The sequence below is a fragment of the Heterocephalus glaber genome, unplaced genomic scaffold (assembly GCF_053883595.1).
Source record: "Heterocephalus glaber isolate CG9 unplaced genomic scaffold, H.glaber_assembly_v1.0 deba00001461, whole genome shotgun sequence".
NCBI lineage: Eukaryota > Metazoa > Chordata > Mammalia > Rodentia > Bathyergidae > Heterocephalus > Heterocephalus glaber.
The window spans coordinates 37,675,721-37,693,116 of NW_028258308.1; the positions used below are offsets into that span (position 1 = coordinate 37,675,721).

The 17,396-nt window shown below is 36.3% G+C and overlaps 1 protein-coding gene across 11 annotated transcripts in view; it reads left to right on the forward strand.

Annotated features, from left to right (window-relative positions):
- Nucleotides 1–12,262, forward strand: part of Unc5d (unc-5 netrin receptor D) — a 546,216-nt gene extending 533,954 nt beyond the window's left edge. For all 11 annotated transcript variants that reach the window (XM_004855393.4, XM_004855394.4, XM_087217280.1 and 8 more), the window contains one exon: nucleotides 6,140–12,262. In XM_004855393.4, coding sequence (XP_004855450.2) covers nucleotides 6,140–6,344 — 205 coding nt within the window. In that variant the 3' untranslated portion in view covers nucleotides 6,345–12,262. The remainder of the gene's footprint in view (nucleotides 1–6,139) is intronic.
- The last annotated feature ends 5,134 nt before the right edge of the window (nucleotides 12,263–17,396 follow it).

The window sequence follows — 17,396 nt, forward strand, 5'->3', positions numbered from 1 at the left end:
AAAGAAATCTTGTGATTCTTTTTCAAATAACAGATAATGGAATAGGCAAGAGCATAGCAATGGGGGAATTTTTATTGCCAAACTAATTGGCCTGAAAGAATTAAGGCATTACTCATGGTCAGGGCAGAGTGTATCTCAACATGACCTCAGTCCCCAGTGTCCTTTTCCTTTGGGTTCTCTGTGACCCATTCTATTCTCATTAAGATCAGAGGGGCTATGACATCTAATGTTCACCCCTTGCTTGTTAGTAGGGAATTACTGCCTTGCCCTGTCCTGAAGCTATTTTGCTATCTGCTGAGTGCCCAGTTAGGCTGAATTTTTCTGGTGAAAGTTTGACAAATGGGCCAAGTGCTTATGGTGTGGTGTTTATTCAATAAAAAGGTTGTTTGTCTATTTGCACATAAAGAACCTCATGGAGGGTTGCTGTGTGGGTCACATAAGAGGCTTTCATTAAGTAAGAAAATTAGGATGATAGCATTGATATTAATATTTTTAAATTATGACCATGTTTCAATTCTTTGACACTAAGCTGTAGGATTATATGCTGTTCTTGTCCAATTTATAGGCAGCTTGCCTAGTTTTCACTTTTTATACTACTCAAACTACTTAGAAACAAGATACTTCTAAAATATGTTTCTTCGTGACATAAAAAACACAAGTTGAGTACAAGGTGACTGACAATATTTCCTAGAATATAATCATACTTCTGTCCTCCTGTCATGGGTGCAAATGGTGCCTTCTGAGTGCTGAGTGGAAGCCTAGATAGTGGATAAACTTAGGGCCCCATACCTGGTAGGCGGTATCTTCTGTGCTAAGGATACTGGGCTCCAATTCCAATGTGGCCCTTACTGTAATTTAGTTTGAAATTTATTCTCTCAGTTCTTCATAGGAAGGGCTTACACCTTGTGAATAGGTTCATTGGCCCCCTGGTAGCATGGTTCTGAGCTACTTGGAAAAAAAAAAAAAAAGACTTCGTTATCTGGAATTGAAAATGGAAAGGAGTCCCTTTTAGGCCACATGCAAGTAGGGATGCCCTTGGTAGCTTTTCAGTACAGTTCCCCAGGGCTAAGATACAGACTCAAGACATGTGCCTTTTCTCTCCACTACTGTTATCTCAGCCTTTGTTAACTGATGGAGGATTCAGATGTACTAGTCCCTAGCTATTTGCATTTGAATACTGCAGGGATTCTGAAAGATCTGAAAGCTTTCACAGAACTAAAGAAAAGGGAGCATTTCTAGCCAGTTTTCCTTTTTACAAAATTAGCCCTGTGTTTCAATAATTTATAAAGACCTTATATGGCAGAATCTTATCATGACCTCTCAATTCTCCTCTTTGCCTCTCAGCTTGTATGCCAAAAACAAATCATAAAGTTCAATAACTATCCTCAAACGTCTTTAAACGTAACCTAAATTCAGTATTAGCTTAACACAGCTATTAGTATAAAGATGTGTTTTGAAAATTAAGATTCTATATAACCAAGAGATGGGGGGTATGGGGCAAGAAGATGTAAAAAGAATTAAGATATGGTATCTACATGTACCAACTCCCCACAATGAATGTATCATTCTGTACTGCAAACATGTACTAATAAAATTAAAATTTAAGAGCACCTTTAGCTTCGTAAGTTGTCTGGTGCCTAACTATTGGAATTGATGAAGATTCACGTTTTCAGTTCTACCCTGGTTTCCACATAAAGCACAGGCTTTTAATTGGAGCTGAGGGATGGGGATGGGGAAGGTTAGGAAAGATGAAGTTTATCACCATAATGAAACAAATCCCCAGGAACTTCAGTCTATAGAGAGTACTTAAGTTCGACCAAACAAAATTAAATTTAATAAACAATTAGTATTCAATGAGCTTACATGGATAAATATATTCAGCTCTCTTAGCATATGTATTTTATAGTTTACTTGTTCTTGTTCAGTGAAAGTTCCAAAGATCAAGTCATAGTCTATTTGTTTTAGAGCCTATGAATTGAACTGAAGTCATACAATGCTTCTAAAGTAAATTTCTAAATTTCAGAGATTAGATAATCTTACTTCCCTTTATAGATAACATCTTTATTGCATCACAGAAACTAAATCTTAATTTTCTATGTTACCTCAGTGGAACAGAATTTGCAAAGGCTATGACAAAAAGATTCCTGAAGTGCAGTGCATAAAAAAGGAAAAAACAGAAGCATTGAAGATGAACATAATAAATACTGGCCACATTAAAAGTGTCTATAGAGAAAGAAAACAATTACACTTCACTTTTAGCAATCTGCCTAATTATTCAGGATTACTATTTTTTCCTAGTGTTTTGGTTTCACTTCAGAGAGACAGACTTAGGAAATCACTTAAATTCAACTATTGCTGTGAATTATATTTTGTAGTAGTAAGAATTCCCTGAGTTGTGGCTACATTTGCTTCCTGGTTCCCCATGTAGTAGCAATATCATGAAGAGAAATAGGTCACATAGATTAGGATCAGAATAATCTCTAAAGGGTGGTATGAAGATAACCAAATGGATATATGGCATAACAATTTTCAAAAACTCATAATGCATTTGCATCCATGTGCTCAGTAAAATAGCATAGCTATATTTGAGGAGTAGTCTATTAGGATTTGGTTTTTAGATATTCATTTTTCTGTTGGAGACAGGTAGGTACACTTTAATACTTATTAACTGCAAAGCTGATTATATTATTTGTAAAAAGGCTGATAGGCTCCTCTATGGGTCTATTAAATGACATAGAATTTGAAATTTGGATGTGTTATGATGAGTGTGCTTGTGTAAATTCAAAGAATACATCTAAAACTTGCTTTGGGAAGCACATTTCACTAGCTACAATATGTTCAGAGATTTGTGCCAAGTGAGCTTTATTTCTCACTCTTTTGATCACTTAGCTTCCTTTTAGCCCTTGGTGCCTTTTCCAAACTCTGGACACTTGTGGGACTATTCAGTGTCACATGGCTTGCAGGAGTCCTTCTGCTCCAGGCTCTAAGTCCTACCTTCCTCTAAGCAGGTGTACCCAGAACACATTCTAGCCCATTTAGATTCAAGGATATTTTTCATGTTGTATTGAAACAAAAATTCACCATCACTTTCAAAACATATTCTCTATGCCTGTCTCATGACTGTGCTTTTTATGGTCAGTCTTCCTATCATGTCTTCAAGTGTCAAAGATTCTCCAACATTTAAAAGGATAAAGCTCTCAGAGTACTTGAAGCAAAACACATAGCTTGGGATTCAGGAACTTTGGCCATCCAGGTGCTTATTTGCAAGTGCACTCCAAAGCAGAATGCTCAAGCTAATCTTTCCAATAACTCTTAGCTATGGACATCTATTTTGATTCATAAATAGCAGAGGGAAGGGGTCGATGCAATGGTGACAGCTACACCTGGCCTATGGCCTGTTTTCATAGCCACAAGCTAAGAGTTTTTCTTACATTTTTAAATGGTTAGGAAAACTCAAAAGGAGAGTAATAATTCGAGAGACATGGAAACTGTTTAACAATCAAATTTCAGTGTCATGACATGAAGTTTTATTGGAAGACAACCACGCAATTAGCACATGTATTGCCAAACACTGCTTTTTCACATTACCTTGGCAGAGTGGAGTAGCTGCCATAAAGACCTCCCAAGGCCAGAAATGTGACCCGCCAAGGCCAGAAATATTACTGTCTGGCCCTTTACAGAAAACATTTGTCAATCCCGAAATAGATTTACAGTTTATCTTTTGGGTTAGTGGGAGCATAAGGATTCTTTCCAGTCACTCCTACACTACCCCAGTTCCTTGATGCTCAATAGCAAATACAAAACATGAATGCTCAGTAAAATTGTGGAAAAGCCAGTGCTGCTTGTGAAAAAAAATGGGGATCATAAAAACAAAAGTATGTCCATAGTCATTATTCTGATAATGGATATGAAAAGAGATGGTTGCAGAGGCTACCCAGAGTCCTCTCCCACCTCAGTTCTCAGGGTGCTTTGTTCTCCACTATTCTTTCAATCTATTCTGCCTGAAAATGAATGAGGGTGTGTGTAGGGAGATAATAACATTTCCACATGGCCAGGAAGAAGTGCCAATATTCACAACAGAGTTCTCCAATAAAAGAAAAAGAATTCCTTCAATGACTGAAGCAGGGTTAGTTGTAACATTTCTATTCAGGAAAAAGTAATCATTTAAAAAAAGAAAAAAGAAAGGAAGGAAAAAGTTTAAAATGAAACTAGAAAGAACACTTTTGAGTTGGCCACCTTCCTTTCTCAGTTAAAGTTACATAGGTAGTGGATTGTATATGTAATGACCTTCATATCTGTGTTATAAGACAATCATCTGGCTGTAAATGCTCTGTTAAGACTTTTAGAAAAGACAGCATTTTATTCATTCAGAACTTCTTTGAATGTGTGTGTGTTGCTTGTATATGGTAATGTGCCATTAAAAATGTTTCTTCTCTTCCAAGTGCTCTTCTCTATATAAATCCACTTTGTGAGTATATGCCGAGCATAGTGCCAGGGAGTAGTATCATTCCTAAAGCAGACAATTCTCTGAAAAAGCTTTAACTCATCAGAATTTCAGCAGAAGTGACATTTCTGTCCTTACTGTAAGAGCCCTATGAAAAACGGCGACCTTTAATCCTTTGTGTTATCCTAGTCTTCATCACAGCAAAATTACTGTCCAAACAGTTATCATTTTTTCACAGAAGAAACTGTATCACCTGAAAAACGTCTTGTAAGATTCAATTATTCTGGTAATGGGTGTCAAATAAACACCTGTCATAGTGTTATGATAAGCGCTGTAGCAAATTCAGAGACTTATTTAAATATGATCCTTAACTTTCAAGTGTTTATAGTCAAATTGGCAAGACAAAGTTCACTCACTAATACACACCAGATATAAAAGTTTAAACCAAGGATAACAAAATTTCAGATGAGACAAATCATTTTGAGGAAAGAGGAAATGAGATTAGAACCACACTTTGTAGGAGTGTATGCTCTTGAAAATCGGGGCAAAGGAAGGAAGTGGACATTCCTAGTGAGTGGAATAGATTAAATGAAAGCAAGAAACAAAGTATTACCAAAGTCAGGACTGATGGCTCAAGGACCAAAAGTGGACTTGGGGATATATATATGTGTGTGTGTGTGTGTGTGTGTGTGTGTTTATATATATATACATATGAGAGGCTGGGGATTTAGCTCAGTGACACTGCCTGCCTTACAAGTGCAAGGTCCTGAGTTTGATCTCTGGTACCAAAAATAAATACATACATACATATATAAGAGATTTCCAGAGATCTATATCTCAGTGGTGAGGACTGACAAAAGAAGACATTGAAAACAATTACAATAAATATGATTGAGGAAACAAAATGCAGCATGAATTAGATGGAGGATTTGGAGACAAAATTTGAAAACCTTTGGCTGATGTAGGCCAAAAAGTGATGGCATATAAATTACTTACAAGTAGAATGACTGGAGAGGAAGTCTGAAGCCAATGAATACATCAAAAATAAAGAAACAATACTAAGGGAGGGATCAAATCCAAATGCCATAGTGTGAGAAGAGAAAGATACCATCATAAATGCTAGGATACTTGTTATAGTTACAAAGGGAACTAATTTGGAGGCAGGGAGATGGTATCAGTTCCTGGGACTGTTGAGTTTGAGGAAATGAAGGGACATGTAATCAGAGCAACCCTAAAGCATTTAGAGATCTGTAACTAGCTCTCATCAACTGATAGGATTGGAGATACAGATTCAGACACAGAATTAACTACTCCATTTCATATATGGGTCCACTGAGGAAAAAAGGAAGACCAAGAGATCAAAGATAAACCCTTGGCAATTCTTGTGTTTACTGAAGGAAGGAGGAATCAGATATGTTGAAAGATAGGAATGAGTTATATCATCACATAAACTAATGGTGTAATTTCAAGGGGGTGGTCAAGAAACACGTACTGTTAAAGAGAACAGAGACAAGACTTGGAGGCTAAGGTGGCCATTGGTAGTATTTCGAAGTACAGTTTCAGTTGAAGGTTGTGATACAAACTAGACTACCCCAGATCTACCTTAGTATAACTTTCTACCCCTATGGAAATAATATCTACTAAAGTTTATTTAAAATTTTCATACGGTGATTTTTATTTTTTAACTCTCTCTAGGAATTTATCTTATTTTGCTACACAAAGTAGCCCATCTGCTGTCATTTTGAACCTGTGGGAAGCTCGTCATCAGCATGATGGTGACCTTGACTCCCTGGCCTGTGCCCTTGAAGAAATTGGAAGGACACACATGAAACTCTCGAACATTACAGAATCCCAGCTTGATGAACCCGACTTCAACTACAGCAGGCAAAATGGACTCTAGTCAACTCCCTTAGGAGGCAGAAGGATGGCCAGCTTTGGGACATTGTTTTAAATGGAAAAGAAAGAGGCAGCTTTCTACCCAGTGGCATTTGGGAAATTCAGCCTTTATGATCAGTGAGATTCCTTGGTTGAAGAAACTGAAATTTGTATAGATGAAAGATGTTAGTAATGAAAAGTAAAAGCTCTTTCAGACACAGGAGAGTTGTACTGTCTCCTCTGAAGCCACACACAGGTTAACACTAGATGCCATCCTCAGATTTGGAGTGGCAAGGATAGAAGTGAGGGCATATCTACACTGAAGTAGCTGTGGGAAGAGATGAGCTACGATAAACCTGGGAAGGCAGAAATTGATTAAGTGCATGTTCTGAGACAGGTTTTGAATGATGTGCTCTATAGGACCAGCTGATTCTGGTGCCAGATGGTCAAAGTTCTCTACCAACTAGCATCTGTGAATTTGGGATTGTAAAACTGGGTTTTAGAAGTGAGATAGGGTTGTCAAACCATTTGTATGACTTCACCAGTGTCAAGGAGGAGATATACAATTTAGAATCTGAATCTTTTCACACCAGCACCAATTTCCTGTTTATACTAGCCGCTTAATGGAGACAAGACTTAAAAATAAGATAGACCACAAACTAGTTCTTGTAGTATACCTCATCTTCATTTTTCCCAGAGATAAACTTACCCATTTCTTCTCATCTTCCTTTACCCAGTGGAGAAGAAAGAGTTCAAGGAACATAGTAAGACCTTTGGATATGAAAATTGATTTTATCTGATTTAACATGAGCATCTCTGTTCCCAGATTAACCACTCAAATTTCAGAGTGCTATTAGAACACAGCTTATTACATGGGTATGGAGATAGTAAAGGTCTAGCCAGGTCAAGGGATACATATGAGCTACAGATGTCACAGTTCTTAAATAAGCAGTCACTCTGGGAGACAGATGTTGATCCAGTTTGACAGTAGTTTTGTGATAAGGGAATGAGGAGTTTTACTGTCCTTTCCAACTCAAGTTCTAGAAATTTTCCAACCTTTTGGTCCTAGATCATCACAAAACCTCGCAGTAGGGCCATGGATCATCTTCCTTTTGCCTCTTGGGGAATTAGCAGATAGTCTTTGCTCTGAGTGACACCTGAGTAAACAGACCGAAGGAATACCTCTACCATGGTGTCCCAGGAACCACATGGATCCTGCAGGAGCCTTCAAGCTCTGGCTGCTCACCTTCACCACATGGTTTTCTCTATAGAACTACTTCACTTTATAATTTTTTTAAAAGAGGAGGCAGTAACATTATAGAGAATTAAAATTCACAGATAATTCATGACGCTCATCTTAACTCTTGACTCCATTTTTTTTTTTTTTTTACCCTATGCAGTTATTTTTGACAAGATATCCTGGTAGGCTAAAGATGAACATGCTACTGCCCATTAGCTAGTTGATGTCAGGAGCAGTCCACAATCAGGACAACCAAAGTCAAGAACCAAGATTAACTACAAGGCACCTAATTAGTTCCTTAGAGGTTGGCTACATTAGAATAGAATAAAAATAGGTAGGGAATGAGGGAAATAGTATTTGACAATGGGCATATAATCATTTTTTTTAAATCTTATAGGTCCCTTTTTTGAAAAGAAAGTATTGTGGATCTCCTCCCAAGTGGAAAAAGAGCTGAAGACAGGTTGAATTTATAATACCATGGATAAGCATTGAAACAGTGTTCAATGCCTTGGCCACTTCCTCTAACTAATGTGTGGTATATGTGGTCCCCTGGATTAGACAGAAAGCTTTACTATACATAACTCAAAAGCATCTTGCTTTTCTCAGGAACCAAAGGCTTATTACATAGAACAAATCATCTTAGAACCATCGAGCATATTTTCAAAATATCATCACTAAGTCAGGAGAACACCCTTTTGCTAATGTGCTCCACTTGTTTATTTCTTCTAGGGAACAATTCAGAGACAGTATGAAAAGATAAATCACTTGATATTACTAATATGACTTTTGAGAGAAAGTTGGAGATGGATGGCTAGTCATCAGAGAGTTATACCAGAGAGTTGACTGGCCTGATTGGGGCAGATGAAGTCTGCATTAATCTGTGGAGGAATAACCTGTTTAAAGCACATGACAGACCCTATGTTAACATACACTTTGGAGGATTTTGTTTTAAATCATCTTACATGTTTTTCCTCTTTTCTTCTAGTTGGCCATATAACTGTTGTATGTATTCTATGAATCTACACAGGTCCTATGTAGAATTTTTGTCTTTTTTTCTTTAAAGAGATGAAAAATTTAAGTGACTTCCCTTCCCTTGGGACCTATCTAGATTATTTTAAAATGAGATGAGATGATTGTTAATCCCTGTATGTCTGGAATTTCCTCCACTTTGGGGGATTTTTCTTTGGGTCTGGATTTAACAATGAAATTGATCATCACATGGCATAGAGTAACAAAGGGAGAGGTTAATATGATTCACCTCAGATTTCAGCTCAAGGTTCATTCAAATTCATCGTTCCATTCATATTTTTCCTTTACATTTCTTTCTTCTGCTATTATACTACATAGGATTTCTATATTAATGTATGAGATTCTGTGGTCATTGAATATTAAGATTGTGCAGTGCTATACAAAAGAATTTCAAAGAGAACCCATGTTTGTGAGATTTATAGACCAAGGTGTGTATGTGGCAGGGAAAGGGATTGCAGGTCAGATAAAGTCTTAGTTCACATTTGAACTCATGGTTATTTACTGTGACCCAAAGCTTTTTCTATGATATTTACCTGTCATAACACAAATACTTCTCTTGACAGATATTTACTCATTAGTCTAAGCACTCAATTTGGAAGTCTTATGATCTGAGTGAAAAACTGAAGCCTAAAGTAAAAGTGGCCCTAAATACTTTATAGGTTGATTTTTCAAAACATCCCACTTAAGGCCAAATCTCTCAGTGTTCAAAGACATTTAAGTCTAACAGTCATGCCTTAAACATGACTAAAAATCATGCCACCAAAATGGCACAATTCACAGCTTTGCCAGACAGCATCATTAAAGCTAATTTATACTTTTTACAACATTGCTGTACAGTCTTACTGGCTTACATTAAAATCCTTTAAGCCAAAAGGAAACTCACTATATAGATTTAAATGCAAACTTCATTTACTGGTGCAGGAAGTCTCATAAAATTCAGATGTACTCCCACAAAAATTTTATTGGCCTTTTTGTAAAAGATGAAAAGAATTGATACCGTTCCCTTTAAAGAGGGGACTTTTCTCTTACTTTTGTTCTGACTACAGAAGTTATCCTTTGTCATGGTCCTCATATTTTTCTTTCAGTTGGCTTTAAGAGGGAATGTTAAGTCATATTGCTAAAACAAGATTCTCTTCGGATTAAAGTCCTGGATTAACTGCAGTTATTTTGCTTGATAAAAATTCTCAACACCAGGATTGATAAACAAAGTAGATAGTAACATGTTATAATAGGTTTTAGATAATGTTTCTCTACTTGCCAACTTTTGACAAATATACCTGTGAATTCCATAATGTTATAAATTCTCTTGAAATGTATTTGTTTTTCCTTTTAGCCATTTTCTCTTTAATTTCTTGGTCTCTCTGCCCTCTGTGACTGTGTTGAACGATCTAGCAGTCAGATTTGCTGAAGATGATGTTCCCTGAGGTCTCTGTTTCAGCTCTGTAAAGGCTGCAGGAAGCAGGAAGTTGCTGAGCAGCATGCCTGTCTGGCCCACTGCGTGGCCCATTTTCATTCTGTTTCCTCATGAAACATTGCAATGTTCGAATCCGCAGTAGCTCCCCATTGACTGGACTCAAGGTGACAGCTACAGCAAATGGGAGAGCAAAATGATGGCATGCAGATGGTGAAAAAATTTTCTTAGCCTTTTGGTGTTTGTTGCCATAGCGCTGTATTTGAAAATTGATGCTTTAGCCAACAGCTGAATGGCCACCTTTTCCGTAGTTTCCACTATTTTGTCTGCATAGACTTTTTCCTGAACTACAAGCAAAAACGTATTTTGTCAAATGTCACAAAAGTGAAAATGTTACTAATCTTAGATGTGTTGCATATTTTGTGTTTCTCCTTTCCAAACTCTTTCAAAAGCTGCAGTTACAAAGCTGTTTGGCTGTATCGACAGCATGTGGTGTGTTTTGCAAAAGCAGTTCTAGGAGAGCCAGGGTTTCTCATGGACTCCTTGCATCCCCACTCCAGGGTCATCAACAGAGTCAAAACAGCAATTTAGAATGCTGTCATTTTTCAAAAGATAAAAGGGGATGGAAACCAGACCTGGCTATTAGTCACTAGTGTGTAGTACTGTGATCTGAAGTAGGAAATTTAACTCACATAGAATAATTGTGGTTTTTGAAGCAGCTACTCATTGCTTTTTCCTTTTGCTGTTAAGATCATGGATTTGGAATGTCTTCATGAGGTGGGCCTAAGACAATAACATTTAAACTTCATGTCTTGGAACCTACCCTCAACTGAACCCAAAGATTAAAAAGACAGTAAGCTTCATGTTTAGGCCTAAGCTTAAAAATTTCCTTCCCTAACCCTACTATTAGGTTTAATGGGGATTAAGTTTCTTTTCCAGAAATTTATATATACTTTTGATTACAGAATACATCACTGAAATTGGAAAGTTCTTTGAATGAATGGAAATATGTATCAAAATTATTTTACAAAAGACCTGATTACAATGAAAATTCCCTTTTTTCTTACAAATTGCTAATGGTACAAAAGCATTTCATTTATGTCAAGCATATTTAATTCCAAATTCCAAAAGTGAACAATTTATTTAATTCCTTGAAAACTTAGTATCTATTGCAGGTAGAGATTAAATTGTGGTTCTGGTGACTCATCAAAGGAGAGATGATATTTGAAAGACATGTATAAGTAGAATATCATGCCTTATGACTCACTTTAACAACAACACAGATATTCCAATAAGAATTGGATCTAACAGTTCTAATACGGCACAGTTCACCAGTTCTGATGGTGCTGAGAGGGAGAACACAGGATGCAGCCCCCTGACCCTCATCTGAGAGACCCTGAAAACCATCCTTCAGGAACATCTTTGAGGCTCATCCTCCACCATGCTCCCACTCCACACTTCTCTGCAAGAAGTTGGGGAAACACTCAGACTGCCAAAATTTTCTGGTCAGGAGCACAACTTTCTCCTTTTATTCATTGGAGTAATGACAGAATTTCCATCCTTCACGCTTGTATTTGATCAACACATGCAGTCAAATCTTGACCTAGAAATCTTGTAAACATAAGCTGGTAGAAGAAAGTTGGCTTACTTTCTAACCCAAATTCACACGTACAAAAAAATTAGTTCTTATGAACCTCCATTTCTGTATGGAAGAATTTAAAACAGATTTTAATTTGTTCTGTTTATTTTGGGAAGGTACATGGGGGTGTTCTTGCAAGTGATTCATATCTCAAACCCATACCACTCTCAACTTTTATTTGATGTGTTCAAAGCCAAAACAAGTATAATTTGAAAAGTAAAGCTGAACACTAAATTTGACATGAAGCTGAAGGAGTGAGCAAGCCAGAAAAGAGTTTAAATAAAGCATGGCCTTGGCTTCATACCACACTTTTTGTGCCTTGTATTATCAATGTAAATTCTGAATGTTGTACAGTAAACTTGAACGGACTTCTTAGAGAAGGCTGCACTGGCTTCTTTTCAGCACATGTACAGATCTATAAATATATATACATATATATTTGGTAATGCCAAACAGCTGTGTTATATTGTACTGAACAAAATGGACAGTTTGGATGTTTTATGTAGAGTTTGCAAAAAAAAAAAAAAACTGGATGGTTACAGACTTTTCAAGACAAATGTACAGACGTAAATAACCGCATATCAGTTATTTATGAATAAAGTCTTTTATTGACATTTTAGGATACTCCATGAGTGGAACTTTGAAATCTCCATGAGGACCCCTCTCCCTTTTGTGTACCTCCTGCCACATATTAGCAGAAGTTGGGATGTTGTCTACAAGGATAATTTCCAATTCCTTGCTGAACCATTGAGCCTAATTTCTCACTAAGGCCTCAAGGATGAAACAATATGAGCTTACTGAAATCAAAGATTATTTTCTAACACCCACACAAGCAGACCCTTTTCCTTGGGATAACATTTTATATACTCTTAGGTAAACATAACCACTCCTCCACCATAACTTGGAAACCTTTCATCTTATTCCTCGAAATGAGTTCTTTTTACAGACCATATAGAACATTTTCCACCTCTCCATGAGAAAATATTAAGAAAATAATTACATTGTCATACATTTTAAATACATCCTGACTGAATCTGTTTTAAATGTGTTTTAAAATGCTGAGAATTTAATTATAAGAACTTAAAGAATAGGTCAGATCCAGTTGAAACAACATGATCTATCATAAAAATGACATCTGATCCATTTAAACTAGTGGCTAATAATTTTTTGAAAGGTCAGTATTTTTCCAAAGTGTTTTTTAAAGCAACATGCTATTTTCAAATACTAGGTTTAGTTTTGTGTTACAAATTAAGTTTGGGAAGCTATGAGGTAAATTGAAACATCATTCACTTGAGTTCTAAGACTTTATGTGGGATGGATTAAACGAATATAGTGGATCTCTAAAAAGGGAGCATTTCCTGAACCTTTTTGACCATGTTATTCCCATCCTTAGATCATCTTATGGAGCTATTTGGGACAGGTATGAATAGCCACAAAGTGGCTATGAGTGGTTCCACCTGTTTTGCCTGACCACTTTAAACTAGGCAGAGCTTTAAAGCTGCCTAAAATATACATTTAAGCTGATAAAAGAATTAGTTTCAGTTACCTTAGACTAGGTGGATCAGTTATAGTAAATCAAAACCAATCCTCAAGTTTCAGTATTATTCATGTATATAGAACAAATAAATTCAACTTGCTTTGGTCAAAATAAATTTCTTGAGCAACAACTAGCCCAAAGATCCAGATATGTTTTATTCATTCAGATGAAAAACAGATTAGGTTTAACCTGTAATAAGCTAGACAAAGAAAGGTTTTAAAAATATTTAATTGAAGATGCTATACCTAGTGAGGAAATAATTGTGAATGTGTTGACTTATTTTATGCTTGTTCCATGTACCAAACATGTTAGAATTTAATTGTCTTGACAGGAATTTACTCATTCACTCAAAAAATATTTAGCATTCACTGTGAGAGTTGGATTCCAATCCTAGCTCTCTCATTTAGCATTTGAAATTAGGCAAGATACTTAACATATCTGTTGCATGTGTAATATAGGGAGATAATAGGATTTTACATTCTTCCCCAAATCTGAAGAATAAATGAAAACATGTAATGGCTTTAGCATACTATATGAAACTTGAGAAGCAATCGCTGGGTTTTCCCTTTTATCTTACTGTAGAGAAGCAGTAAGTGCAGTACTTAGCAGAAAGTTTGAGGGCAAACAAGTTTTAGTTATCCTGAGTCTGCCATTCTCTAGACACATGACCTTGGCCAAGAAATTCTTTATATTTAAAGGAAGATGATCATGTCAAGTTTGATGGGCATTGAGTAAATGGCCAAGAACAATTCTACTGAACAACCATATATCTAGTTGTCTCTGGCTAGTTCTAGTTCTGTACAGATACATTTTAGAACAGTAATGGGTGAAAACAAAGAGCTGGCACACATGCTATAGGTTCACCACCTCTGTCTAGAACATTCATTGTAGTAAGGTTATAATAGGACTGATGATATACTCCAACATTGGCACTTTCCTATACTTGAAAGTTAATAAAAAAAGAATGTATCGCTACCCTTGAAATAGGTGAAATTTATTTTTAACTGTGCAGGTTAATGGTTAACACTACGAGTTTTAAAAATACTGCTTATTTTAGAAAATTTGAGACAGCTGGTGAGAGAAAGATGTATCTAAAGCATATCTATCACTAAGACAAACAACATACTTAAAATAATAGCATTCTTACATACAATAGGTGCTCAATCAATGAACTGACCATTTTCTAGTTTTCAGAGGACAGAAGGGCCTTAAAATTCAAAGTGAAAGTATTACCAGAGCCCTATTCATCACCTGCTATGTGGCAGACTTCTCTGCTATAGGTAGGCCATTTCTACATAATGCCTTGATAATTACTGAATAATGACATGGACCCAGCCTTCAAGAGGCTCACTGTCTGTGAGCCAAGAGATTTTTATGCCATCAGAAAATCAGTGTAACAGAGCCAGGGATTTAGCTTAGTGGTTCGGCCACCTGCCTGGCAAGCGCAAGGTCCCAAGTTTAATCCCTGGTACCAAAAAAAAAAAAAAAGTATAACAAAGGAGTCCAATGTAGACAATTAAGGGAGATCAAAGAGGAAACACCAACCTGATTATGTCATGGAAGGCACAGTTACATGGAGAAATTCCCATGGAACTTAAGAGTTACAAATGATCTATGAATAGAGCTATTTCTATACCACTGAGTGACCAACTCTATAATTTGTGGCCTAATATAATCACCATATATTATTCTTACAAACTTATGGGTCTCCCAGGTTAAGCCTAACTTTGGTTCTATGGCTGGGCTCGTTCACAAGTCTGCAGGTAGCTCAAGGACTGGGTAGCTGTGTCCTCCAGATCAGGCTCCTTACAGGGCCAGGGCCTTGGTTAGTTAGGACAATGAGTTGAGGATGCTATTCTCTGTATGCCTCACAGTCTGATCTGTTAGGCTGCACATGATAAAGGCCAGGGAAGGGAAGTGTGCAATCTTTTGAAGCCTAGCTGCCACAGTCAGACAGTTACATAACTCGCAAGATCTGTCCGTTTAAGGAGTACAAAAACAGCATGGATCACTCCATGGGAATTGTTGCAAAATCACATTGCAAAGGATGTGACTATTAGGAGGAAGAGAATGTGGGCCATGGCGTTAATTTCTCCATCAGAGAATATTAAGAATTTTTCCCAAAAAAATAAAGAACATTCAAACAGAACAATAAGCATTGATAGATCTATTAATAAGCATTTTGTTCAGAAGTGGCTGCCGCACTGCTTTTTATGACTCTAGTCCTTATGGCCTCCTGAGTCTTCTACAATAGTACCTCACAAACTTATTTGCTATATTCCTAGATGCTGACCCCATGGTTAAACATGTTAGGGAAAAACTGAGTTAATATGATTTATGGAGGTTTCTTCATTGTGAGATCTCTCAAAGGATTTAACATAATATGGTAATTATTATTTGAAAGCATTCCATAAGCTAGGCATATTACGTGGTTTTTCTCCTTTGATCCCCTAGTAATCATGAAGTCAGCAATATTATGACTCATATTTTATAAGTAGGGAAACTTAGAAAAGAGAACTTATGGTATTGTATATTTTAATCACTCATCCATGGCCATTGTTTGCAGCATTTTTTTCAAGTGTTCATCAGCTATTATTTAATGAACATGCAATAACATCTCAGAGTTCACATTTGGAGATTTATTTTTCTAAAGACATACAAGAGATAATTTTTTTTACCACCCTAAATTAAATTTGTCTGGATTGTCTTCAATTTCTGTTTATTCATCTACCCCCATTTCTTTGCACTTTGCAAAATTCCATGTCTCTAAACACACAAGCCCATAGCAACCTTTTTAACATTTTAATTCTTGCTTGTGAATGCTTGATTTAACTATGTTTCCGAGCAACTTGTTAGAGTTGAATCCTTAAAACTGATTAGGAATAAGTCACATTTTGTTAAACATTATAAAGACTACCTTTTAAAAAAGTTGAAGGCATCATCACACAATCAAATTGACTTGTGTTCAATAACTGTCTCTAAGCTCAGAGCAAAATTCACCTTATCCTTTATTCAAAGAAATTTTGGTTGTTCAACCATCAAGATGCTGGGCAGTTAAATAGAGAGATTTTGTGTCAGGATAAAAAGGCATAGGTTCCAACCTTCACTCTCATGCTGCCGGTGGAAACAAACAATTCATTTTTTATTTTGAAGCTCAGTTTCCACATCTGTAAAATCAACATCATTAAAATCTTGACCCACTTTTCATGTTTGGCTATGGCAGCCATAGAGTCAAACATTATAGGTTAAAAAAAGTTTTGAAAAAAAAAAAGCTTGGGATTCTAGCAAGTTCTATGTGAGTAATTTTAATAAGATGAGAACTGCATATTGACTGTTGATAAATATACAAATATCAAAATTTAATACTTCTAGAACAAATTTTTACTAATATGCATTAAAACTTCTAAGTGACCATGACTTATTCCTTTACTCCTTCTATCCCAAGGTTGAATGATTTGGCTAGAATACCCAGATAAACAGAGTCCCTTGTCCTAGCATCACACATACTTGTAAAATCCAAATACTTTAAGAAATATCATCAATATGAGTATATTCTTGGCAACACCATAAGTGAAAAATTTTACAAAAATTCTAAAATCAACCATATATTTATTATCATTAAAAAAGAAGAAAGTTAACACTTCTAAGCCCTTATGGGCCTAAATTGTCATCTCTTTTTATCATAGTTTAGAATCTAGGAAAACAAAGAAACTCGGTTCACCACTAATTGTACCTTAGATTGTCTCTCTTACCCATGTGGTTATTTCAAAAATATATATTAAGTTTGTACTGCAGAGGATGAACAACAAGAAGCCATGGGAGGGGAGTGCAGTGAATAAAATCTACCCCATTTTCACAAAGAGTTCATTCTTAGGATAAGGGCTAACCAAGTGAAATAGAGAATAAGTTTGATACAAGATTTTTGGGATGTGATTGAAGTGGTATTTTAAAATAAGGGTGTCTGTCCTCCCAGAGAAGGTGATTTTTAGCTAACTACCTGAAAAAGATGAGAGAGGAAATCAAGAAGATCCCTAGAAGAAGAGCATTTAATGGAGAGAAAACAGCATCTCCAAAAACTTTTCAAGCAACAGCCTGGGGTCAGTTTGGACAGAGTCATGTGAGTGAGGAGTTGCTTGGAGAGGTAAAGGGGATGATTACAGATGATCTCACTGGACTTTGTTTTATTCTGTGTAAAACAAGACGACACTGGTGGAACTTGCA